We start from the raw sequence: 22,550 nt of genomic DNA, 5'->3' as shown, positions 1-22,550 counted from the left end.
TCTGCGTTATAGCGCCATTGACATTTAAAGATAATTTCCGATTGAGCCGGCATATACAGCGTTTACAGTGAATGCAATCCCCACAAGAACATTGCCTTTAAAGGTGCATGGCCAAAAATGGCAGATTGGATTGAATCTAGCCCTAAGACTTTTCCATCTCCATATGTATGGAACATCATGTCAGGAAATATTGGAAAGTAGCAGCTATCAACAGAATTCCATTTTCTAAGATCATGGTCTATCTTCTAGATTAGACTTTGTCATCAGTTAAAATGTGTTATTTATATATTGAATGATGAGTCTAGATCAGCCGTCTGACCTGGTTCTGTTAGTTTGATGGATTCTATGTTAATTACTGGGTCATTTCAGTGTCAGAAAACATAGGCACACCACTCTCCACCAGAGAGTATAGCTTGTCTGTCCCTGCGTGCCGTTTCAATATGATGGATTCCGTTAAAGGGCTTTCAATATAAATTAATGACAAAAAAAGACATCTTCGAGAGAACACTTTAATATTTTACATTTAATATGTTACATAATATTCATTAATCCAAGCCAAAAGGCTCAAATCCATAATCCCACTGTTCCACAATCCCATAGTTCCATTACTGCGGTTACTCCTGGCTCTGATTGGCTGTATGAGGTAGAAGTAGCATTAACTACAGATCTAGGATCAGATCACCCTACCTCAAACCTAACTGTAACCATTTGGGGGTAAAACAAATATCTATCACTGTATTTGTAGTTAGGGGCAACCTCTTCCCCTGCCTCCTATGAGGCCAGCAGAGGTTAGGAGCAGCAGGGACTTCCTCTCAGGGGATCCACCTGCACACTCCTCTTTTTCCTCAAAGACCAATCAGCATGAGTCTAGTCCAATGTAACGTGCACCAGCACATTCTCTGGGTAGCAGGGTTAGAGGCGGAGCCTCTTGATGTCCTCACTGCGGAAATCGATGCGGAGTGCCAGAACCTGCCGGACCTCCGCTGGAGTGAGACGCCAAGTTAGAGGACCAGAGTTCGGGCCCCAGTAATCCAGGATCTCTGTTACCTAGAAACACAATAACATACACACAGTTCTGAGAACAGGCCTGTGTATACAGAGACATGAAAGTCTACAAAGTGAGAGGGTTAGTGGTAAATAGATACAGTGCATTCGAAAAGTATTCAGACCCCTCAACCTTTTCCACCTTTTGTTACGATACAGCCTTAATCTAAAATTGATTAAATGTTTTTTTTCTTCCCCTAATCAAACTACACACAATACCCCATAATGACAAAGCAAAAACAGGTATAGATTTTTTTTCAAATGTATAAAAAAATGAAAAACAGAAATATTACATTTACATAAGTATTCAGACCGTAGTACTTTCTGAAGCACCTTTGGCAGGCTTACAGCCTCGAGTCTTATTAGGTATGACGCTACAAGCTTGGCACACCTGTATTCGGGGAGTTTCTCCCATTCTTGTCTGCAGATCCTCTCAAGCTCTATCAGGTTGGATGGGGAGCTTCGCTGCACTGCAATTTTCAAGTCTCTCCAGAGATGTTCGATTGAGTTTAAGTCCGGCTCTGGTTGGGCCACTCAAGGACATCCTGAGAGCTCTGGAGCAGGTTTTTATCAAGGATCTCTCTGTACTTTGCTTCGTTCATCTTTCCCTCGATCCTGACTAGTTTCCCAGTCCCTGCCGCTGAAAAACATTCCTACAGCATGATTCCGCCTCCACCATGCTTCACCGTAGGGATGGTACAAGGTTTCCTCCAGACGTGACGCTTGGCATTCAGGCCAAAGATTTCAATCTTGGTTTCATCAGACCAGAGAATCTTGTTTCTCATGGCCTGAGAGTCCTTTAGGTGCCCTTTGGCAAACTCCAAGCGGGCTGTCACATGCCTTTTACTGAGGAATGGCTTCCGTCTCGCCACTCTACCATAAAGTCCTGATTGGTGAAGTCCTGCAGGGATGGTTTTCCTTCTGGAAGGTTCTCCCATCTCCACAGAGGAACTCTGGAGCTCTGTCAGAGTGACCATCGGGTTCTTGGTCACCTCCATGACCAACGCCCTTATCCACCGATTGCACAGTTCGGCCGGAAGGCCAGCTCTAGGAAGAGACTTGGTGGTTCCAAACTTCTTCCAATTAAGAATGATGGAGGCCACTGTGTTTTTGGGGACCTTCAATGCTGCAGAAATGTTTTGGTACCCTTCCCCAGATCTGTCCCTCGACACAATCATGTCTCAGAGCTCAACGGACAATTCCTTCAACCTCATGGCTTGGTTTTTGCTCTGACATGCACTGTCAACCGTGGGACCTTATATAGACAGGTGCGTGCCTTTCCAAATCATGTCCAATCAATTGAATTTACCACAGGTGGACTCCAATCAAGTTGTAGAAACATCAAGGATGATCAATGGAAACAGGATGCACCTGAGCTCAATTTCGAGTCTCATAGCAAAGGGTCTGAAAATAAGCTGTGTTTTTTATTCTTAATACATTTGCAAACATTTCCCCCAAAAAAAAGGTTTTCGCTTCGTCATTATGGGGTATCGTGTGTAGATTAATAAGGAAAATTATTTAATCAATTTTAGAATAAGGCTATAACGTAACAAAATGTGTAAAAAGTAAAGGGGTTTGAATACTTCCCGAATGCACTGTATGTGACCCCATCTATGTGATTGTCTGTGGGTTGAGAAATGTGTGTGTGTGTATACTGCAGATTACCCGCTCCAGGTTGAGGATGGTGGCCATCTGAGTGAGCCGAGCAAACTTGTCCCTAATAGTCCAGGTGGTGACAGTAGTGAGGTAGGCCACCAGAGAACGCAGCTCCTTATCAAACTGAAGCCCTCCCAGCTAAGGGATGGGTGCAATAAGGGGTTAAAATCAAGAGCATGAAACAGAAAAAAGGTATCCAGACCAGCAATTAAATATTTAAACAAAAGACCACATCAAAAAGGATCAAACAGAGAACATCCCAGAAAAAGAAAGAGGGGATACGTGGCCTGCAATAAAGTGCTTTAGTATCCTTGCACTAAATTATAGCACACACACACACCGTCTAAAGAGGCAGATGCCAAGGGGAAAGAAGCTTCATCTACCATCCTTCTGGAATCATAAATAAAACATTAAAAGAGGGCATCTTATCATTACGTCACAGATGTGCATGCGGTAGGTGTGATGCCACCCTGTGGCCAGGCCTGGGATATCTCACCCTGCTGAAGGTGCACTTCAGGACGGTCTTCTCCATCTCCATGGAGACCAAACTGGTCATGAGGCTGGTCAGTGTGTCGTAGATAACTGAAGAGAGCCCCGTCTGAGAGAACAAGAGAAAGAGAGATTATAGAAAGGGGGAGAAGAGAAAGAGTTTGTAAAATGATAATGTGGGAGATGTATTCCTGAGGCTAAGCAAAAGTATGGTTACCTTGAACTCTGCCATGAGCTGCTCGAGGTTGACGATGAGCTGCTGGACCCAGGGGTCATTGGCCTCGTACTCATTAAACTCCTCCTGCACAAAACAAAAACATTACAGTCACACACTGGGGGGTAAGGGTGTGGCCCAGTGTGTGTGTGTGTGTGTGTGTGTGTGTGTTCGTACCTCCTCTATGCTGTGTGAGATGGACAGGAAGCTGCTGATCCACGGTTTGACCTGAGGCTTGATGGCTGTGGTGTTCAGCTCCGTCAGGCCCTCCTGAGGGTCACAACTGAGTTAGTTCTACTCCATACAGATTAGACACACTGGTGACGTTATGTAGTTGTATATTGTCTATTGCATGTAAATTGGTACACAATTCAGTTTATCACTGTGACTTACAAATAAATGTTGCTGCTAGTACTACTACTGTTACTAGTATTTCTTGCACAATGAAGTCAAAGACCCCCTTAACACAACTGCACAGAGACAGATCATATGTCACTCTGATCTGAGTACATTTCTGCGTCCTCCAACCTGCAAGAGATCCTTGAACTTGCTGGATGTGTTGACGAGGTCTGACAGACAGCTGTCAATCTTAGCTTGCTCTCCTGATCCCGCCCCCTGAGTGAACAACTTGGAGCAATCACTCTGAGAAAGAGAGAGAGGGGAAAACGTCATTATACTACACATAGTGTGTCTTATTGAAATGTTACTCTTTAGAAGACTAAAGAGATGATATAAGCAGTAAGCTAACTCACCTCCAGGTTCCTCTTCAGAGTGGTGATGTTCTCACTACACACCTCCACGTTATTCAGAGTCACCTGGGATATAAAGAAAGACGGGTGTGAGTGAATGTATGTGTCTGTTCCCTGTTAATCATCAAGAATGCTGCCTTAGTGTGCTCTCTGTGACCAGTTGTGTTTTAGACTGTGTGTGTTTCTTACCAGGAACGATGCCTTGGCATTTTCTGTGCATTCAATGTTCAGTTTGGAGGTAAGTGTTTGTGTGTGTCGGTCAGTGTTTGTGTGTGTACACAAGTCCCTCACCAGGAAGGCAGCCTTGGCAACCTCTGCGCTGTCAATGCCCAGGTTGTTGAACTTGCCCTGCTGCAGGCTGCTCTGCATCAGACTCACTGCACTGCTCACCCCACGCTGGATGTCCTGCAGCGTGGTCGCAGGGAAGCCCTGCCTCAGCTTATTATACAACACCTCCCTGAGAGAGACAGAGAGAAAGGGGGGAGAAAGATGGAGGGAAAGAGAAGTATGGGTTGGTGGAAGACAGAGAAAAAGGAGGGTGTGAGCTGGAATGAGATTCAAGTGAGTGTTCAAATTATTGATTGAGTGTGTGTAACTGCTGTCTACCTGAAGTCAGACTCTAGCACTGAGGTTGAGTGGTTGATCATGGCACACAGACAGTCAATGCTGGAGCTGGACAGAGCTCTGCTGATGCACTTCTTCACAATGTAGAAACAGTCATCCACCATGCTGGATGTCAGCTGACCCTTCTCATATGTATCCATAGCTACAGCCTTAGAAGAGAGGGGCAAAGGGAATTAATATAATCATTATTACTATTATGTGGTTACATATGTATACTGTGTATCAAGGGTATTCAAATCTGGGTTTGAGGACGACGACAGCATTGCTGGTTTTCATTATTTTCCTTCTAATGAGGGGCTGATTCAGGGATAAAATGAAACCCCCTGCTATATAGTTAGAAGTGGTGGCTAACCTTGCTGACGGTCTCCCTCATGTAGTACTCCTCCATTGGAATGTAGTAGCCAATCAGCTCCTGCATGAGCTGGCCCAGCATGCAGTGTTTCAGCAGTTTCTCCACATTATGCTTGTGCTCTGTAGCAAGAAACAAAGACAACCAAACTTACTAACTTACTTACTTACTACAACGTGTGTACAGGGTTTTATAAGTGTGTGTGTTGGGTGTCTTACCTTGGACGATGCCAGGTGTTGCCGTAGCATCCCCAACCTCGAAGTCAGCCATCATGCGACGGCGCAGGAATCTTAAGTAAAGCTCCGACCTGGCATTCATCAGAGTGACTTCCAGTAATACAGGATCCAGCTCCCTACACACACACAGGTGAAACACATCATAAATACGCATGTACACATGCATTGCCCTCCACACCAAAAGATGACATTGAGTAATGCTGTTGAAATAAAGTAGGCTGAACTGTCACACTGACCTGGGTTCAATCCTCTCAGTGGGCACACTCTTCATCATGCTGCTCTGGACGATCTGAAACTGCAAGCAGACACATTCAATTTAATAACACTTTCTTAGCATAGTCTGTAATTTAAAGATCTAATGAATTGAATGCAATCGACACAGACCTTGTTGTGGTAGTCTCTCTGTTGGATGAACTTGTCAACTACTTTCTGGGCCTGTCGGTCACACTCCTGCTGCAGGTGAGTGATGAGAGTATACAGGTAGCCTGGACCGTAGTACGTCTCTACGATGGGCTGGTGGGTCTCCACAACACGAGCTATGCCTGAAACACACACTAAATATTTTCCACCAATTCTATTTTCCTATACATACACACAAACCAACACGTTTACAGACATGTCTAAAAAGACATCATCATTATGGTCAGTTCCTCACCCTCCAGCAGCAGAGTCAGGGTGTCAGCAAAGACCAGGGCAGCTCTCCTCTCTCCCAGCTCTCCTCCCACAGCCAAGAGCAGGTTCTCATCTGCTTTAGAGGCCAGCTGAGAAAGAGAAAAAGACAACCGTGAAGAAACAAATGCACAAGCATTAACACTCACACACACACTATTGCATGGACAACCCCACTCACTTGGCTGCAGAGGTACTGGCCAAAGCGAGCCAGGCCTTGATCGTGGAGGCCAAGCAGAGGGAAGATTTTAAAGAATCTTTCCACCTGCGCCAGATCACCCCTGGTAACAGCCTCATCCAGTCTGTCCGCAACCAGGACTTTCAATCGCTGCTCTGCCTCTTGAAGCATGGCCAGGCTAGCGTCCACAGCACTGCCTGAGCAGAAAATAGTATCAAAGACCGCACAGAACACGTTAGAAGGGACTGTGAAAAACTGAAAGCAATGCAGATCTTACTTTCTGCACATTACCTGATGTGCTTCCCTGATTTCCTGAACTTTCCAATGCATTTCAGTAACTTTGATCCAAATTCAAAAATGTTTTATACCTTTCCCATATTAAAGTCATTTGACATATTTTCTTATTACCCTTATGAACATAGAAACTTGGATCTGTGCTAGAATGGTTAAAAAGGCCATCAAATAAATAATCCCACATCAGTGCATCCCCACAAAATATTAACATCTAAAACCAGATAGAAAGTATGTAGAAATGATAATGGACTTTCCTATTTTTAAATAACTAATAATCATTTATTTTGACAAAACAAAAAAAAAATCGATCCCCAAAAAAACTGCGGCCCTTGGTTGAATTTAGAAATCCCAATGCGGCCCTCGATACAAAATGATGTGTGAAGTGTAATGTGAGTAGGGTTATAGGAACTTTCAATACATTTCCTGGATTTCCAGAAATCCTGTTTGGAGGATTCCGGATTTTCAGCTCATTCCAACCAGGTTTCCTAGAAAACTATGGAAATTATTAAAAGTTCCAGGAATTTTACAACCCTAGTGAGTTGTCAAATTTCCCTTACTCTCTTGTCCTTGGCGACTTAGCTCAATGACTGATTGGTCGAGAGAAAGGTAGCGGTGGATGTGGGCAGCAGCCTGTTCATAGTCCTCATTGTGTAGCGCCGTCTGAACGCCGTCTGTACAGAACTTCAGGTCCAGGATGTCATCAGCTCGCTGGATAACCTTATAAAGCCGGGTCTGTGAACACACATACAAACAGTGCGTCATTACATCACTCATTGGAGCTGATCGGAACATAATTTTATATCCTAATCCCTCTCTTAACTATGTCTACACACATACAGTAAGTGTGTGATTAGCTTGGTTTCGATGCGAATGTTCAAAAATCCGCATTAAGAAGATATGCATTTTCACACCAGTGGGAAACTGACTTATTGCGGATAAAAATCCGTGCGTGATGATGTAGTGCACACAAAATGTAAATTTTTGCTTAAGTTGTCATGTACTGAATTTAAAAAAAAGTGAAAGTTCAATGTGTTTCCATCGCATTTCCAACTAGTTTTGTCATAAAAACTATTGCGTTAAATAGCAAATGTGCCTGCTCTGGTCTTGGCACGTGCGCTCTAGCCAACAGTTTGCAGATACATCTAGGCTACATGAGATTATTTTGGATAAGAGCTAGAATATTTTTATTTGTCAAATAGCAGTTATGCATTGATCATCATGTGACCAGAATAAGAACCTCAATATTTATTGGAAAGGAGTATCAAGCTCATCTCCATGCACTTTCATCACACTGAAATTCATCATAATTTATTTCCACACACCATATCATTGCATGACTCCAAGTTTACCGCATTATGATGGTCACCACTACCAAACACCCCATAATATCTGTAACATTTATTGACAATATTTATACCTTCTGGAAACAAAGCTCTTTTTATAAGGAGGATGGGTCCCAGCCAAATAGTTTGGGTTCCTGGATCCTTTCACAGCATTACAATGACCCAAAGCATTACAAAGATAATTATTTATCAATGAACCAAAGCCCAGCTCAGTTAATCCCTACCATTGTGTCAATGAGTTGTCAAAATTCTTCAGCAAATTAACATTATCCCAGGGATGTTGGAAGACACAATGTAGGTAACTGAATTTATTTCCCTCTTACTGCTTCTGCTGATCCCAAAACTATTGTATGCAGTAATCATGTGCCTATGAACCAGATTTCTACTGTTACCTACTGAGCCGGTGTAGGAAATCCACCGTGTGCAGCTCACCCTGCACTAACATAAATAACATGAGCATGTATACTTCTGCTAAGCTCACCAGTAAAGCAATGCAAACAATCAAGCATCCCAGAAAAGTGCTAAAAATGTTAAGCTACATATGTTAAGAGACAAGGTTAATGAAATTGTCAGGGGTTCACCTTGGGGTCATGATAGGGGCTGTATCAAATGTTTGATGTATTATAATAATTGATTATGCTTATGTTGTATTAATATTTATGGGGTCCTAGACTACAGATGAACTAATATATATTCATTATAAAGGTTTAATATTGTTCCAGCCTTTTCTAAATCTCTGCCTCTTATAAAGAAACTGTCTGAGAAATGTGTGACAGACAAAACTCTGCAGGGGAGTGTAAGAGATAAGAGACTAGTCAGACATTCCACTATAAATCAACTTGGGGAGTGGACATTTACTGCTATTTTAGATAACACGAAAACTCTCGTTTATATAGCTGTGTAGGCATGGTTTTGGGTCTCATGAGTAGAAGGTAATGACGTAGGCAGTGACATCACTAAGATATATGACTGTAGGAATAATAAAACAACTCGGACCCTTTTCTCTTTTGCAGAACTTACTCGGAAACATACGTGCATACGTGAAATTAATGATTGATGATTTTTATTTGATTTGTTAGAAGTAATTCAGCGACAATTACCCATTACTAGTTCTTTTATTTTGGAGAGGTGGCTTGACGAGGCTGTCTGAGGCTACCCTCACAAGAGTAACTGTTCAGCTTGCCTGGTAGAAAGCTCATCAAATTCAGATTTGAGTAGTTGGCGCTCTTTATGCAGATCAGAGGAAGGATCCGTAGCATAATTCTCATCCAATGTGGCTATGGATTCGCTCAGGTCCCGAAGTCGCTGAGAGCGAACTCTGTTTTGGTTGGCTGTATATGAAATAATTTGGCCACGTAGGTATGCTTTGAGAGACTCCCATATGGTAGATCAAGACATACCTGGTGTTGAATTCATTTCTAGGAATAAGGTGATTTCAGAAGAAATGAAATTGACAAACTCCTTATCTGAGAGTAAAATGGGGTTAAGATGCCATTGATAATACATAGGAGGTCGCTGGGGAAACTCTAGTTCAAGCACTAATGGTGAATGGTCAGAAATAACAATACTCTCGTAAGTACACCGCCGAAGACTAGGCAGAAGTTTTTTTGTCCAAAAAGAAGTAATCAATCCGGGAGTATGTTTGATGAACATGAGAATAAAAAGGACTACTGTCTATCTGTAGGAAACGCCAGGCCTCAAATATAGCATATTTCTGAAGAAAAGATTGAATAAGTACGGCACATTTAGATGGGCCTGTAGTTCTTCGTGAGGACTTGTCAAGAACTGGGGACATTTTACAGTTGAAATCCCCCCTTAAAATCAACAAATGAGAATCTAAATTGGGTATAGCAGATAAAAAGGAATAAATTAAACTTGTGTCATCCCAATTGGGAGCATAAACATGAGACAAAACAAGAGGGGTAGAAAGCAGTTTACCGGTTACTATGACATATCGTCCCTTAGGATCAGCAATAACCTCAGAAGCTACAAAGGGAGTAGATTTATCAACCAAAATGGCAGCACCTCTTGATTTACTATGAAAGTTAGAGTGGAACACTTGACCAACCCAGTCCCTACGCATCCTAAAATGCTCACCAGTCCTCAAGTGAGTCTCTTGTAGAAATGCAACATTTGCATTCAAACCCTTTAAGTGTGTCAACACCCTCTTACGCTTCACAGGGTTGTTAACCCCTTTGATGTTCCACGAAATGTACTTGATCGCATTATTTCGGCCCCCCTGGGCATTCCCGTTATACAATCCTGTCATTAGAACATAGAGTGGAAAAGCAATGAGCGCCCAAAAAACCCAGAATAACTTGGCTCAGTGTAATAATGTACGGTGCAAGATGTTTGGAAAAAGTACAGAACAAAAAACTAAAAAGACAGAATGACAACATTATAACTGAACAATTCAACCTGCCCCCCCACCCCCTCCCCCCATCCCAGACAGTACCTCCCCAAATGAGGCACAAGCTTAAATAGAACATGTTCTCTTCGCACAGTATGTCTGTGAGAGTGCGGTCTTAAACCTAAACCCACAGTCCCGCTCTTTAAAGTCACGTTTTGTTAGTGGATCAATCAGCAAAAAGATAAAAAAATTAAGTGAATCCCTTGTGCAAACGAAATTACAAAAGCACCACTTGTAGATGTATATAATTATATTCGCAGTCTTATAACAGGCATTGAGAGAGAAAAAAATATGTATAAAGGCTCTCAGCCAAAAACATAATTTGTGGGGCAAAAAAGTATTTAGTCAGCCACCAATTGTGCAAGTTCTCCTACTTAAAAATATGAGGCCTGTAATTTTCATCATAGGTACACTTCAACTATGACAGACAAAATGAGAAAAAAAATCCAGAAAATCATATTGTAGGATTTTTAATGAATTTATTTGCAAATTATGGTAGAAAATAAGTATTTGGTCACCTACAAACAAGATTTCTGGCTCTCACAGACCTGTAACTTCTTCTTTAAGAGGCTCCTCTGTCCTCCACTTGTTACCTGTATTAATGGCACCTGTTGGAACTTGTTATCAGTATAAAAGTCATCTGTCCACAACCTCAAACAGTCACATTCCAAATTCCACTATGGCCAAGACCAAAGAGCTGTCAAAGGACACCAGAAACAAAATTGGAGACCTGCACCAGGCTGGGAAGACTGAATCTGCAATAGGTAAGCAGCTTGGTTTGAAGAAATCAAATGTGGGAGCAATTATTAGGAAATGGAAGACATACAAGACCACTGATAATCTCCCTCGATCTGGGTCTCCACGCAAGATCTCACCCCATGGGGTCAAAATGATCACAAGAACAGTGAGCAAAAATCCCAGACCTAGTTAATGACCTGCAGAGAGCTGGGACCAAAGTAACAAAGCCTACCATCAGTAACACACTACGCCGCCAGGGACTCAAATTGTGCTGTACCAGACGTGTCCCCCTGCTTAAGCCAGTACATGTCCAGGCCAGTCTGAAGTTTGCTAGAGAGCATTTGGATGATCCAGAAGAAGATTGGAAGAATGTCATATGGTCAGATGAAACCAAAATATAACTTTCGGTAAAAACTCAACTCGTCGTGTTTGGAGGACAAAGAATGCTGAGTTGCATCCAAAGAACACCATACCTACTGTGAAGCATGGAGGTGGAAACATCATGCTTTGGGGCTGTTTTTCTGCAAAGGGACCAGGACGACTGATCCGGGGAAAGGAAAGAATGAATGGGGCCATGTATCGTGATATTTTGAGTGAAAACCTCCTTCCATCAGCAAGGGCATTGAAGATGAAACGTGGCTGGGTCTTTCAGCATGACAATGATCCCAAACACACCGCCCGGGCAACGAAGGAGTGGCTTCGTAAGAAGCATTTCAAGGTCCTGGAGTGGCCTAGCCAGTCTCCAGATCTCAACCCCATAGATAATCTTTGAAGGGAGTTGAAAGTCCGTGTTGCCCAGCAACAGCCCCAAAACATCACTGCTCTAGAGGAGATCTGCGTAGAGGAATGGGCCAAAATACCAGCAACAGTGTGTGAAAACCTTGTGAAGACTTACAGAAAACGTTTGACCTCTGTCATTGCCAACAAAGGGTATATAATAAAGTATTGAGATAAACTTTTGTTATTGACCAAATACTTATTTTCCACCATAATTTGCAAAGAAATTCATTAAAAATCCTACAATATGATTTTCTAGATTTTTTTTCTTCTCATTTTGTCTGTCATAGTTGAAGTGTACCTATGATGAAAATTACAGGCCTCTCTCATCTTGATAAGTGGGAGAACTTGCACAATTGGTGGCTGACTAAATACTTTTTTGCCCCAGTGTGTGTGTGTGTGTGTGTGTGTGTGTGTGTGTGTGTGTGTGTGTGTGTGTATGTATGTATGTATGTATGTATGTATATATACATATATATATAATAATTGTCTAGTTGACGCTGAGACAACTTACAATCAAGACCAAAAAACTACGTGTGCGCAATAAAAGCGGCATAAATGACGCTCAAAACTTTTAAAATTGAAGTGAAGTCCCCCAAAAACGTGTAGCCTTGGGAAACATTTACTGTGTCAATGCAAACAGATGCAGTAAACAAATAACCAAAAATATTTTGAGTCACTGAGACACTATGTAAACAAACTGAAAAGGTGAACGAGACAGCCTAGAAACACAGGTGTTAAGTAAAACCTTAATACAATTAAATTAAAATGACTGAATGCTTGTAAGGCAAGCACTCTAGATGATCAAAACATTAGATCACATCAAATAAGCCTGAATGGGCTCGCCAACTCCCCAACTATACAAGACTAGCATGTTATAACTAAACATAATTGTACCACAGGTGGGCTACTTACCATCCACAGTTCACAAGCAACAGTTGCTGAACTATGAGCAATCTCAAGACTTCTTGATGTGATGTTGAATGTGAGCCATAGCCTCATCCGGAGACTCAAATGTGTAGTCTTTACCATCATGAGATAGCCATAAACGGGCCGGGAATTGCAGTCCATACTTCACACCTGGATGGTCCTATAGTAGTCGTTTGGCCTGTCCGAAAGCTGCGCGCTGCCTGGAAACAGTGGGGGAGTAGTCCTGGTAGATGGAGAAGCTCGGTCCTTGAAAGCTCAGAGTGGTATTGCGGGCTCGTCGGAGAATCTCCATCTTCTCATGGAAAAAGTGCACTCGAAGAATTATGTCACGGGGCCTCTCACCATCCTGGGGCTTTGGGCGCAGCGACCGGTGGGCACGATCAATCAGGGGCTTTTCATCTAAGGCAAGAACATCCTTCAGCAGCCCAGAAACTAAATCTGTGGTGCGAGGCATTTCCGCGGACTCTGGGACCGATACAAGTCTCAGGTTATTGCGGTGAGAGAATCCCTCTAAACTCACACAGCTCTCCATCACCTTTTTCAAATCCGCAGCCAGGCGTTTCACGTCAGCCTCCAGGGATGTAGATAAGTTGGAGACATTGGTAGCGGAGGTCTCCAGTGCTGCAATCGTTGTAGTGTGCGAAGCTGTTGTTGTTCTGAGTGATGTGATTGCTGGCACCGTCTCGTTCCGCAAGATGGTTAGATCTGCTTTTAAAGTATCAGAAACCTCCTGTATTCGGGACTCAATCGTAGCAACCACCTTCGTTTTCATTTCAACTATCTCAGAGCGTAGTAGTTTGATGGCCTCGAGCATGTTCATTTCAGCGCCACCAGGCCAAGCTGCACCATATCCTGAAAGGCCACTCAGCAAGGAAGAAGCCACTGCTCCAAAACCGCCATAGAAAAAGCCAGACTACGGTTTGCAACTGCACATGGGGACAAAGATCATACTTTTTGGAGTAATGTCCTCTGGTCTGATGAAACAAAAATAGAACTGTTTGGCCATAATGACCATCGTTATGTTTGGAGGAAAAGGGGGAGGCTTACAAGCCGAAGAACACCATCCCAACAGTGAAGCACAGGGGTGACAGCATCATGTTGTGGGGGTGCTTTGCTGCAGGAGGGAATGGTGTACTTCACAAAATAGATGGCTTCATGAGGAAGGAAAACTATGTGGATATATTGAAGCAACATCTCAAGACATTAGTCAGGAAGTTAAAGCATGGTTGTAAATGGGTCTTCCAAATGGAAAATGATCCCAAGCATACTTCCAAAGTTGTGGCAAAATGGCTTAAGGACAACAAAGTCAAGGTATTGGAGTGGCCATCACAAAGCCCTGACCTCAATCCTATAGAAAATTTGTGGGCAGAACTGAAAAAGCTTGTGCGAGCAAGGAGGCCTACAAACCTGACTCAGTTACACCAGCTCTGTAAGGAGGAATGGGCCAAAATTCACCCAACTTATTGTGGGAAGCTTGTGGAAAGCTTATTCAAGTGGAAGTAGTTTATCTTTAGCTTTTGAAAATGCCCAAAGAGCATTTAACATCATACAACAGAATCTGTATGATGTAAAGCTGATTCTAAATTCCGGTAAAACAAAATGCATGGTATTTTCAAATGCCAGGCATGTCACAAATCATGTCATTGATACATTGGCTGGACATACTATAGAGCAAGTTAAAGTGTACAACAATTTGGGTGTGTGGGTTGATGATAAGCTGAGCCTCATGTAGAGAACTTGATAAGGAAGCTCAAGCTGAAATAGGATTTTATTACCGGCATAAGGCTTGTTTCTCCTTTGAGGCCAGGAAGGAGCTGGTACGACGTACATTACTGTCAGTTTTAGATTTGAGTGATGTTATATACACTGCTCAAAAAAATTAAGGGAACACTAAAATAACACATCCTAGATCTGAATGAATGAAATATTCTTATTAAATACTTTTTTCTTTACATAGTTAAATGTGCTGACAACAAAATCACAGAAATGATCAATGGAAATCAAGTTTATCAACCCATGGAGGTCTGGTTTGGAGTCACACTCAAAATTAAAGTGGAAAACCACACTACAGGCTGATCCAACTTTGATGTAATGTCCTTAAAACAAGTCAAAATGAGGCTCAGTAGTGTGTGTGGCCTCCACGTGCCTGTATGACCTCTCTACAACGCCTGGGCATGTTCCTGATGAGGTGGCGGATGGTCTCGAGGGATCTCCTCCCAGACCCGGACTAAAGCATCCGTCAACTCCTGGACAGTCTGTGGTGCAACGTGGCGTTGGTGTATGGAGCGAGACATGACGTCCCAGATGTGCTCAATTGGATTCAGGTCTGGGGAACGGGCGGGCCAGTCCATAGCATCAATGCCTTCCTCTTGCAGGAACTGCTAACACACTCCAGCCACATGAGGTCTAGCATTGTCTTGCATTTGGAGGAACCCAGGGCCAACCGCACCAGCATATGGTCTCACAAGGGGTCTGAGGATCTCATCTCGGTACCTAATGGCAGTCAGGCTACCGCTGGCGAGCACATGGAGGGCTGTGCGGCCCCCCCAAAGAAATGCCACCCCACACCATGACTGACCCACCGCCAAACCGGTCATGATGGAGGTTGTTGCAGGCAGCAGAACGTTCTCCATGGCGTCTCCAGACTGTCACGTGCTCAGTGTGAACCTGCTTTCATCTGTGAAGAGCACAGGGCGCCAGTGACAAATTTGCCCATCTTGGTATTCTCTGGCAAATGCCAAACGTCCTGCAAGGTGTTGGGCTGTAAGCACAACCCCCACCTGTGGACGTCGGGCCCTCATACCACCCTCATGGAGTCTGTTTCTGACCGTTTGAGCAGACACATGCACATTTGTGGCCTGCTAGAGGTCATTTTGCAGGGCTCTGGCAGTGCTCCTCCTGCTCCTCCTTGCACAAAGGCGGAGGTAGCGGTCCTGCTGCTGGGTTGTTGCCCTCCTCCACGTCTCCTGATGTACTGGCCTTTCTCCTGGTAGCGCCTCCATGCTCTGGACACTACGCTGACAGACACAGCAAACCTTCTTGCCACAGCTCGCATTGATGTGCCATCCTGGATGAGCTGCACTACCTGAGCCACTTGTGTGGGTTGTAGACTCTGTCTCATCCTACCACTAGAGTGAAAGCACCGCCAGCATTTAAAAGTGACCAAAACATCAGCCAGGAAGCATAGGAACTGAGAAGTGGTCTGTGGTCACCACCTGCAGAACCACTCCTTAATTGGAGGTGTCTTACTAATTGCCTATAATTTCCACCTGTTGTCTATTCAATTTGCACAACAGCATGTGAAATTTATTGTCAATCAGTGTTGCTTCCTAAGTGGACAGTTTGATTTCACAGAAGTGTGCTTGACTTAGAGTTACATTGTGTTGTTTAAGTGTTCCCTTTATTTTTTTGAGCAGTGTATATATGCAGGCCTCAGCCACTACCCTGAGAGCACTTGATTCAGTATATCATGCAGCCCTCAGGTTCATTACAAATCAAAAACGTCTAACACATCATTGTGATCTCTACAGCGCTGTTGGCTGGTCGTCATTGACCTTGCGTAGGCTTAAACACTGGTATACACTGATTTATAAGGCCATATTGGGTAAAATGCTCTGTTCTTTTTTAGTCAGGTCAGTTAATAAATATCAATTAGGGTCCCATTCTGATTTGCTTCTAACAGTACAAAATATTAGAACAGGTCATGGTAGAAATAGTTTTAGTTACTTAGCACCGTGGTCCTGGAATTCTCTCCTGAACATTTTAAAATGTGATGATCTAGTTTCGTTGGTGGAGTTTAAACACTTGATCGATGTATATATCATAGAAAAGTGTAATTGTTTTTAGGCCAGCTGTTTTTAGTCAAGATGTTTGTGTTTTTAATGTAATATGTAATTGTTGTACTGTATGTGTGTTTATAGTTTTGTTTTGTCTGAAACGTTCCCCCTGCTGCTATTGGACCAGGTCTCTCTTGGAAAAGAGATATCTCAATGAGAAAAATCTGTATAAATAAAAGGTCAAATAAAATAAATAAATACTGATTTTAAATCTACTTGGCTAAGGTGTATGTAAACATCCGACTTCAACTGTAGATCAAAGCACAGGGAAGAAACATGTAGGATTTACTGTAGTAGATGTGGAAGGTGATATTGAGGTTATTCGGCCCCTACCAGACCATCTATCAGCGCAACAGGCAGATTTATTAGCTCTGACCACAGCTTGTGAATTGGGGGAAGGGAAGGCCTTTACTGTCTACTCAGACTCAGCATATGCCATTGAGGTTTGTTTGTCATGGTGTGGGATTTGGAGAGCAAGAGAGTTTACTAATACCACAGGCACACCTATTAATAACAGACCTTATGTTGAACAGTTGATTGAAGCTATGTGAAAACCTAACACATTGGATATTGTTAAGGTTGAGGCACACACGGGTTGGTGTGAATATCCTAGAATAGGTCACAGCATAGCTGATGAGGCGGCCAAATTGGCTGTTTCCCGTTGTCACACACATGCATTCTATTTTTAGTCGTTTGTGTCATCTGAAACTACGAATCTTGAGAAACAGCAGCAGGCTGATATTCTCAAATCACCAAGTGTGGAGGGAGAGAGGGTGTGCTCTCTGTCCTAGGTCTAGCTTATGGCTACATCTTTTTTTCTGGGATGCCCTGTTTACCATCAACCATGATCTTTAATATTTGCCGATTGGCTCATGGAGTGAGCCATTCGTCAAAGGGGGATATTTAGTAGGAGGTGAAGATTTCGGCACAATGGTTTTGCCAAAATTTGAATCAGCACGTAAAACAGTTCATTTATCGTTGCGCGACATGTTTGTTATATAACATAGACAAGGGAACTCCACTGCAACCATGGAAGTTCCCCACTCCAAAAGGACCTTTTGTCCACCTTACTATGGATTTCATAGACATGATCGAGCAGAAAGAAAGAAAGAGATATTGCCTGGTGATAATTGACAGGTTTACCAGGTGGGTGGAACCATCCCACCACCAACTGCGTTGCGTGAACAGTTGCAAAATTGCTAGTTAGGGAAATTATACTCGGGTTCGGAGTGCCTGAGGTTTGTTTGCAGACAATGGGACACATCTCATAGGAGATGTGGTTGCCCAAATGGCCAAAATGGGTGTTGACCAGAAGTTTGTGTCCATCCATCAACCGCAGAGTAACGGGAGTTACTAAGAGGTCTGGACCCTGAAAGGCTCCCTTGCCAAACTATGCCATTCCACAGGAATAACATGGGCAGAGGGATTACATCTTGTCCTCATGAAAATGCGCAGCAGCCTTAACAAAGGTATTGGGTGTACACCTTATGAAATGTGTGGGCGAGACCTATAACTGACCGACAGATAGACATAACCGAGACACAGTGTAACCATCTTGAGTACATGAAGGAACTAACTTCTGTTGTAAGTTTTCTCCACTCTCACACTAGGAAAGCAGCAGAACCAATCCCAGGTGAAGACCCTGACGAGCTACCCATAAACGTTGAGGACTGGGTGAAACTCAGGGTCCACAAGCGGAAATGGAACCAACCTCAGTGGATGGGTCTGTTCCAGGTAACCATGGTAACACCAACAACCCTGTGGGTAGAGGAGAGGTCCGACTGGCATCATCTCTCCCACTGCAAGCATCTCCCAGAGTGGAAGCCATGGATGAGCGACTGGAGGGAGAGCAGGGCCCCGAGAACATCTGAAGGAGGAAGAAGGTCCGAGCCAAAGGACAGAAGCAGAGGGCCGAGACCAAAAGCCAGAAGAACCAACAAAGGGTTCACAGAACCTGAAGAGTCATCAGATGTCGAGGACACCATCATACACACACACACTATGGTTGTGAAACAAGAAAATCGCAACCATGGAAACACACATGCAGGGTAATTATTGCTTTCCAAATCCTACTCGTTCCCTTTGTGGACAGGGATGTGGAGAATAATAAATGGGTGGAAGCAGTGACAGACATAGGATTACAGGGGAAGGGGAACACATCTGGCACACGGGTAATGATTTTCCAGAAACCCACCTCCTTACTGTGGGGAACCAATTGGAAAGAATGATTTTGGATGTGGATTACTCCATTTTATGCAAAGGAACAATACTAGGGTTTGACAAAGAAACAGCTATTATACTACTCTGATGTTGGTCACTAAGGGGAAGGAAGCAGCATGGGAAGGTGGATTATGCAATAAGACAAATGATAATAGTTCAGATGCAGCAAAAGAATTTAAAGAGGGTGAGCCAATTGAGACTAAATGGCCAAAAACTCCCCCTATTTGTATCTGCAACTCAGGGAATGCGGATGTAGGAAACACAACTAATTGCCGGTCTTACACAGGCCTAAAAACAGATACCAGTAGTATTGATGTACTGGATGGACAACAATTGATAACTAGGGTAAATGTGTCAAACATAGGCAAAGGCATGGAGACACCTCCAGATCATCTCTGGATCTGTGGGGCTGATGGCTACATTTTCCTCCCCAGGGGATGGAAAGGGTGTTATTTGGGGAAAACTGAACTGACAGTAGCAACATTACTTGCTTCTGAGTTGCTGAACAGTTCTTTGCAAATTAGTTTCAGATCGAATGGCAGAGCTAAAAGAGAAGTGGCTCAAAATAATGAAGCTTATGGACATCTGCCGTCTCAGCCCTAGTAATGATGGCAGCCCTAGTAAAGTAATCTTTCCGGGTGCAGGAGTTGTAGTAAAGGGTAAGGGGATTAACAATTTGACATACTCCATGCAGGCCCTTACTAATTTCATAGTACAGTGTTTTACTCAGTTGTCACTAAATGTGCAGAATTTGAAGGCAGTAGTGACCAGAGATGAAATGGCACATATTGGCTAAAGACAGAGGGGCCTACAGGTCCCTGGGAATAGACGATGAGGATGCTCAAATAGCTGACCAATCAGCCTGTTACCAACCCTCAGTAAACTTTGGGGGAAAAATGGTGTTTGACCAGATACAATACTATGTTCCAGTAAACAAATTGACAACAGACGTTCAGCACGCTTATAGGGAAGGACATTCAACAAGCACAGCACTTACACAAATGACTGATGATTGGCTGAGAGAAATTGATAATAAAAATATTGTGGGGGGCTGTTTTGTTATATTTCAGTGCGGCTTTTGACACTATAGTCTGCTGGAAAAACGTATGCGTTATGGCTTTACACCCCGCTATACTGTGGATAAGGAGTTACCGGTCTAACAGAACACAGAGGGTGATCTTTAATGGAAGCCTCTCCAACATAATCCAGGTAGAATCAGGAATCAGGGCAGCTGTCTAGGCCCCTTAATTTTTTCAAACTTTACTAACGACATGCCAGTGGCTTTGAGTAAAGCCAGTGTGTCTATGTATGCGGATGACTCAACACTATACACGTCAGCTACTACAGCAACTGAAATGACTGCAACACTTAAAGAGCTGCAGTTAGTTTCAGAATGGGTGGGAAGGAATAAGTTAGTGCTAAATATTTCAAAAACTAAAAGCATTGTATTTGGGACAAATCATTCACTAAACCTCAACTAAATCTTGTAATGAATAATGTGGAAATTGAGTAGGTTGAGGTGACTAAACTGCTTGGAGTAACCCTGGATTCTAAACTGTCATGGTCAAAACATATTTGATACAACAGTAGCTACGATGGGGAGAAGTCTATCCATAATAAAGCTCTTTGCCTTCTTAACAGCACTATCAATAAGGCAGGTCCCACAGGACCTAGTTTTGTCACACCTGGACTACTGTTCAGTTATGTGCACAAAGAGGGACTGCAATTGCAATTGGGTCAGAACAGGGTAGCACGGCTGGCCCTTGGATGTACACAGAGAGCTAACATTAACAATATGCATGTCAATCTCTCCTGGCTCAAAGTGGAGAAGATATTGACTTCATCACCATTTGTATTTGTGAGAGGTATTGACATGTTGAATCCGTCTGTTTGAACTACTGGCACACAGCTCGGACACCCTTGCATACACCCACAAGACATGGCACCAGAGGTCTCTTCACAGTCCCGAAGTCAAAAACAGACGATGGGAGGTGCACAGTACTACATAGAGCCATGACTACATGGAACTCTATTCCACATCAAGTAACTCATGCAAGCAGTAAAATTTGATTTAAAAAACAAATAAAAACACACCTTATGGAACAGCGGGACTATGAAGAAACAGACGCATGCATGCACACACGATAACATACGCACTATACACACACGTACACATGGATTTTGTGTTGTAGATGTGGTAGTAGAGAAGTGGCCTGAGGGCACACAGGCCACAGCAACAGCCAATGGGGATCCATAATAAATACAAATAACATTTTCAATATTTGCACATAAAGGCATTTCCCCCGCCCTTTCTCACGTTCTTTTTTTTATAGACACAAAAAATCCACCATGTCAAATGAACAAATTATCCGTTTGCATTTTTAAAAATTGTACTGAAACTTCCTGTTTCCATCACAGCTGTCGCAATTTTTTAAAATACGGTATGACTTTACTCGTATAAAAACTATGGACGGAAAAGTGCTTTCCGTGAGTGAGTCTATGTGAGTGTAAATAGCATGTCTGTAGATAGTACCTTCGCCAGGTCTAGCTGGCGGACTTTGCTGCTGACATTCTCTGCCAGGCTGCAGGTGAATGTAATCATGCCAGACAGCTGACTGGCATCTCCTCCTATCAGCTGCAGGTTGGGCCTGGGGGACAATATGACAGGAGAATTGATATTGGATTAGACATGGTATTTATCTCAATAGTCTACCGTAGCTTTCACAACTAATCTCCTTTCCTTCATCTATAATGATCTGAAATGGTTGAAATCACAGTGGTGCATATCTACCAGATATTGCTTTCCCCAGAGTCCATCTCTTCCCCACCAGTGCAAATGAAGAAAAGGAGATAAGGAATGGAAACTTCTAGATTATTGTGATGTACTCACAGACAGTGAAACTTCTCTCCCTCTCTAAAGTACACACACTTACCCCATCCTTTGAAGAGCGAGCATCTTGGTGTCAAGGTTCCCCTGCTGCCCAACCAACTTCTCCAGCTCAGTCTCCACCTTTTTCTGTGGTAGATGAACACACAAAGACCGTCAGTCTCTCTCACCCTCCCGGCATTATAGCTTTAATGTGTCATTCATCTTCAATAGATAAAGGCAATGGATAATTAAGCAATAAGACCCGAGGAGGTGTGGTATATAACCAACATACCACGGCTAAGGGCTGTTCTTAAGAACGCAGAGTGCCCTTAGCCGTGGTATATGAACCCCGAGGTCCTTTACTGCTATTATATACTGGTTACCAACGTAAATCGAACAGTAAACAAGCATTTTTTTTATCATACCCATTGTATACGGCCAATCAGCATTCAGAGCTTGAACCACCCAGCTTATAAGGCAGATGAAGTATAATGCCAAAAGAAAAATGCTTCTGGTTTAGCTAGCTATGCTAACAGTCTATGGGTACATCTTAGCATCCCTACAGCTGCCCACTGGAAGAATTCTCACCTCCTCGGTGCAGAGCTGCTGGTAGACCCGCTCCAGATCATCCAGCTCCGTCAGAGCTGAGATAGCCTCCATGCTCACGGCATATACACATGCAGAATCGCATCGCTTCACTGCTATGGGGCTGCTCTCTGCCATCTTTTTCTCACATAAACAGAAAACGTGTCACTTCCGCGTTCGCTCGCGCAGTAAGTACACGGGCACATTTCCTATAGCCGTTAAGCGTCGCTATTTTAGCAGGATTTAGTCATTGGGATTTTTGTATGCATTCATTCTAAAGAAATATATTGCCATTCAATTCCCTATGTGCCATGTCTGTACTTGAAGTACTGGAATTCAG

At 43.2% G+C, this 22,550-nt stretch overlaps 1 protein-coding gene across 1 annotated transcript; it reads right to left on the bottom strand.

The window, feature by feature from the left end:
- Positions 1-495: 495 nt before the first annotated feature.
- LOC121846196 (conserved oligomeric Golgi complex subunit 4-like) lies at positions 496-22,391 on the bottom strand. Its single transcript, XM_042319609.1, has 19 exons — positions 22,214-22,391; positions 21,690-21,772; positions 21,290-21,404; positions 7,060-7,234; positions 6,212-6,405; positions 6,017-6,122; positions 5,746-5,903; positions 5,598-5,656; positions 5,344-5,477; positions 5,129-5,247; positions 4,759-4,925; positions 4,444-4,609; positions 4,156-4,218; positions 3,932-4,045; positions 3,581-3,673; positions 3,407-3,490; positions 3,197-3,298; positions 2,710-2,838; positions 496-1,047 (listed from the first exon to the last, which is right to left on the bottom strand). Exons 1-19 carry the CDS (start codon positions 22,346-22,348, stop codon positions 913-915), a joined length of 2,331 nt encoding a protein of 776 aa, XP_042175543.1. The 5' UTR covers positions 22,349-22,391; the 3' UTR covers positions 496-912.
- Positions 22,392-22,550: the final 159 nt, after the last annotated feature.

This window comes from Oncorhynchus tshawytscha, unplaced genomic scaffold (assembly GCF_018296145.1).
Source record: "Oncorhynchus tshawytscha isolate Ot180627B unplaced genomic scaffold, Otsh_v2.0 Un_scaffold_4_pilon_pilon, whole genome shotgun sequence".
Taxonomy (NCBI): domain Eukaryota; kingdom Metazoa; phylum Chordata; class Actinopteri; order Salmoniformes; family Salmonidae; genus Oncorhynchus; species Oncorhynchus tshawytscha.
This window is presented reverse-complemented; position numbering and strand designations above follow the sequence as displayed.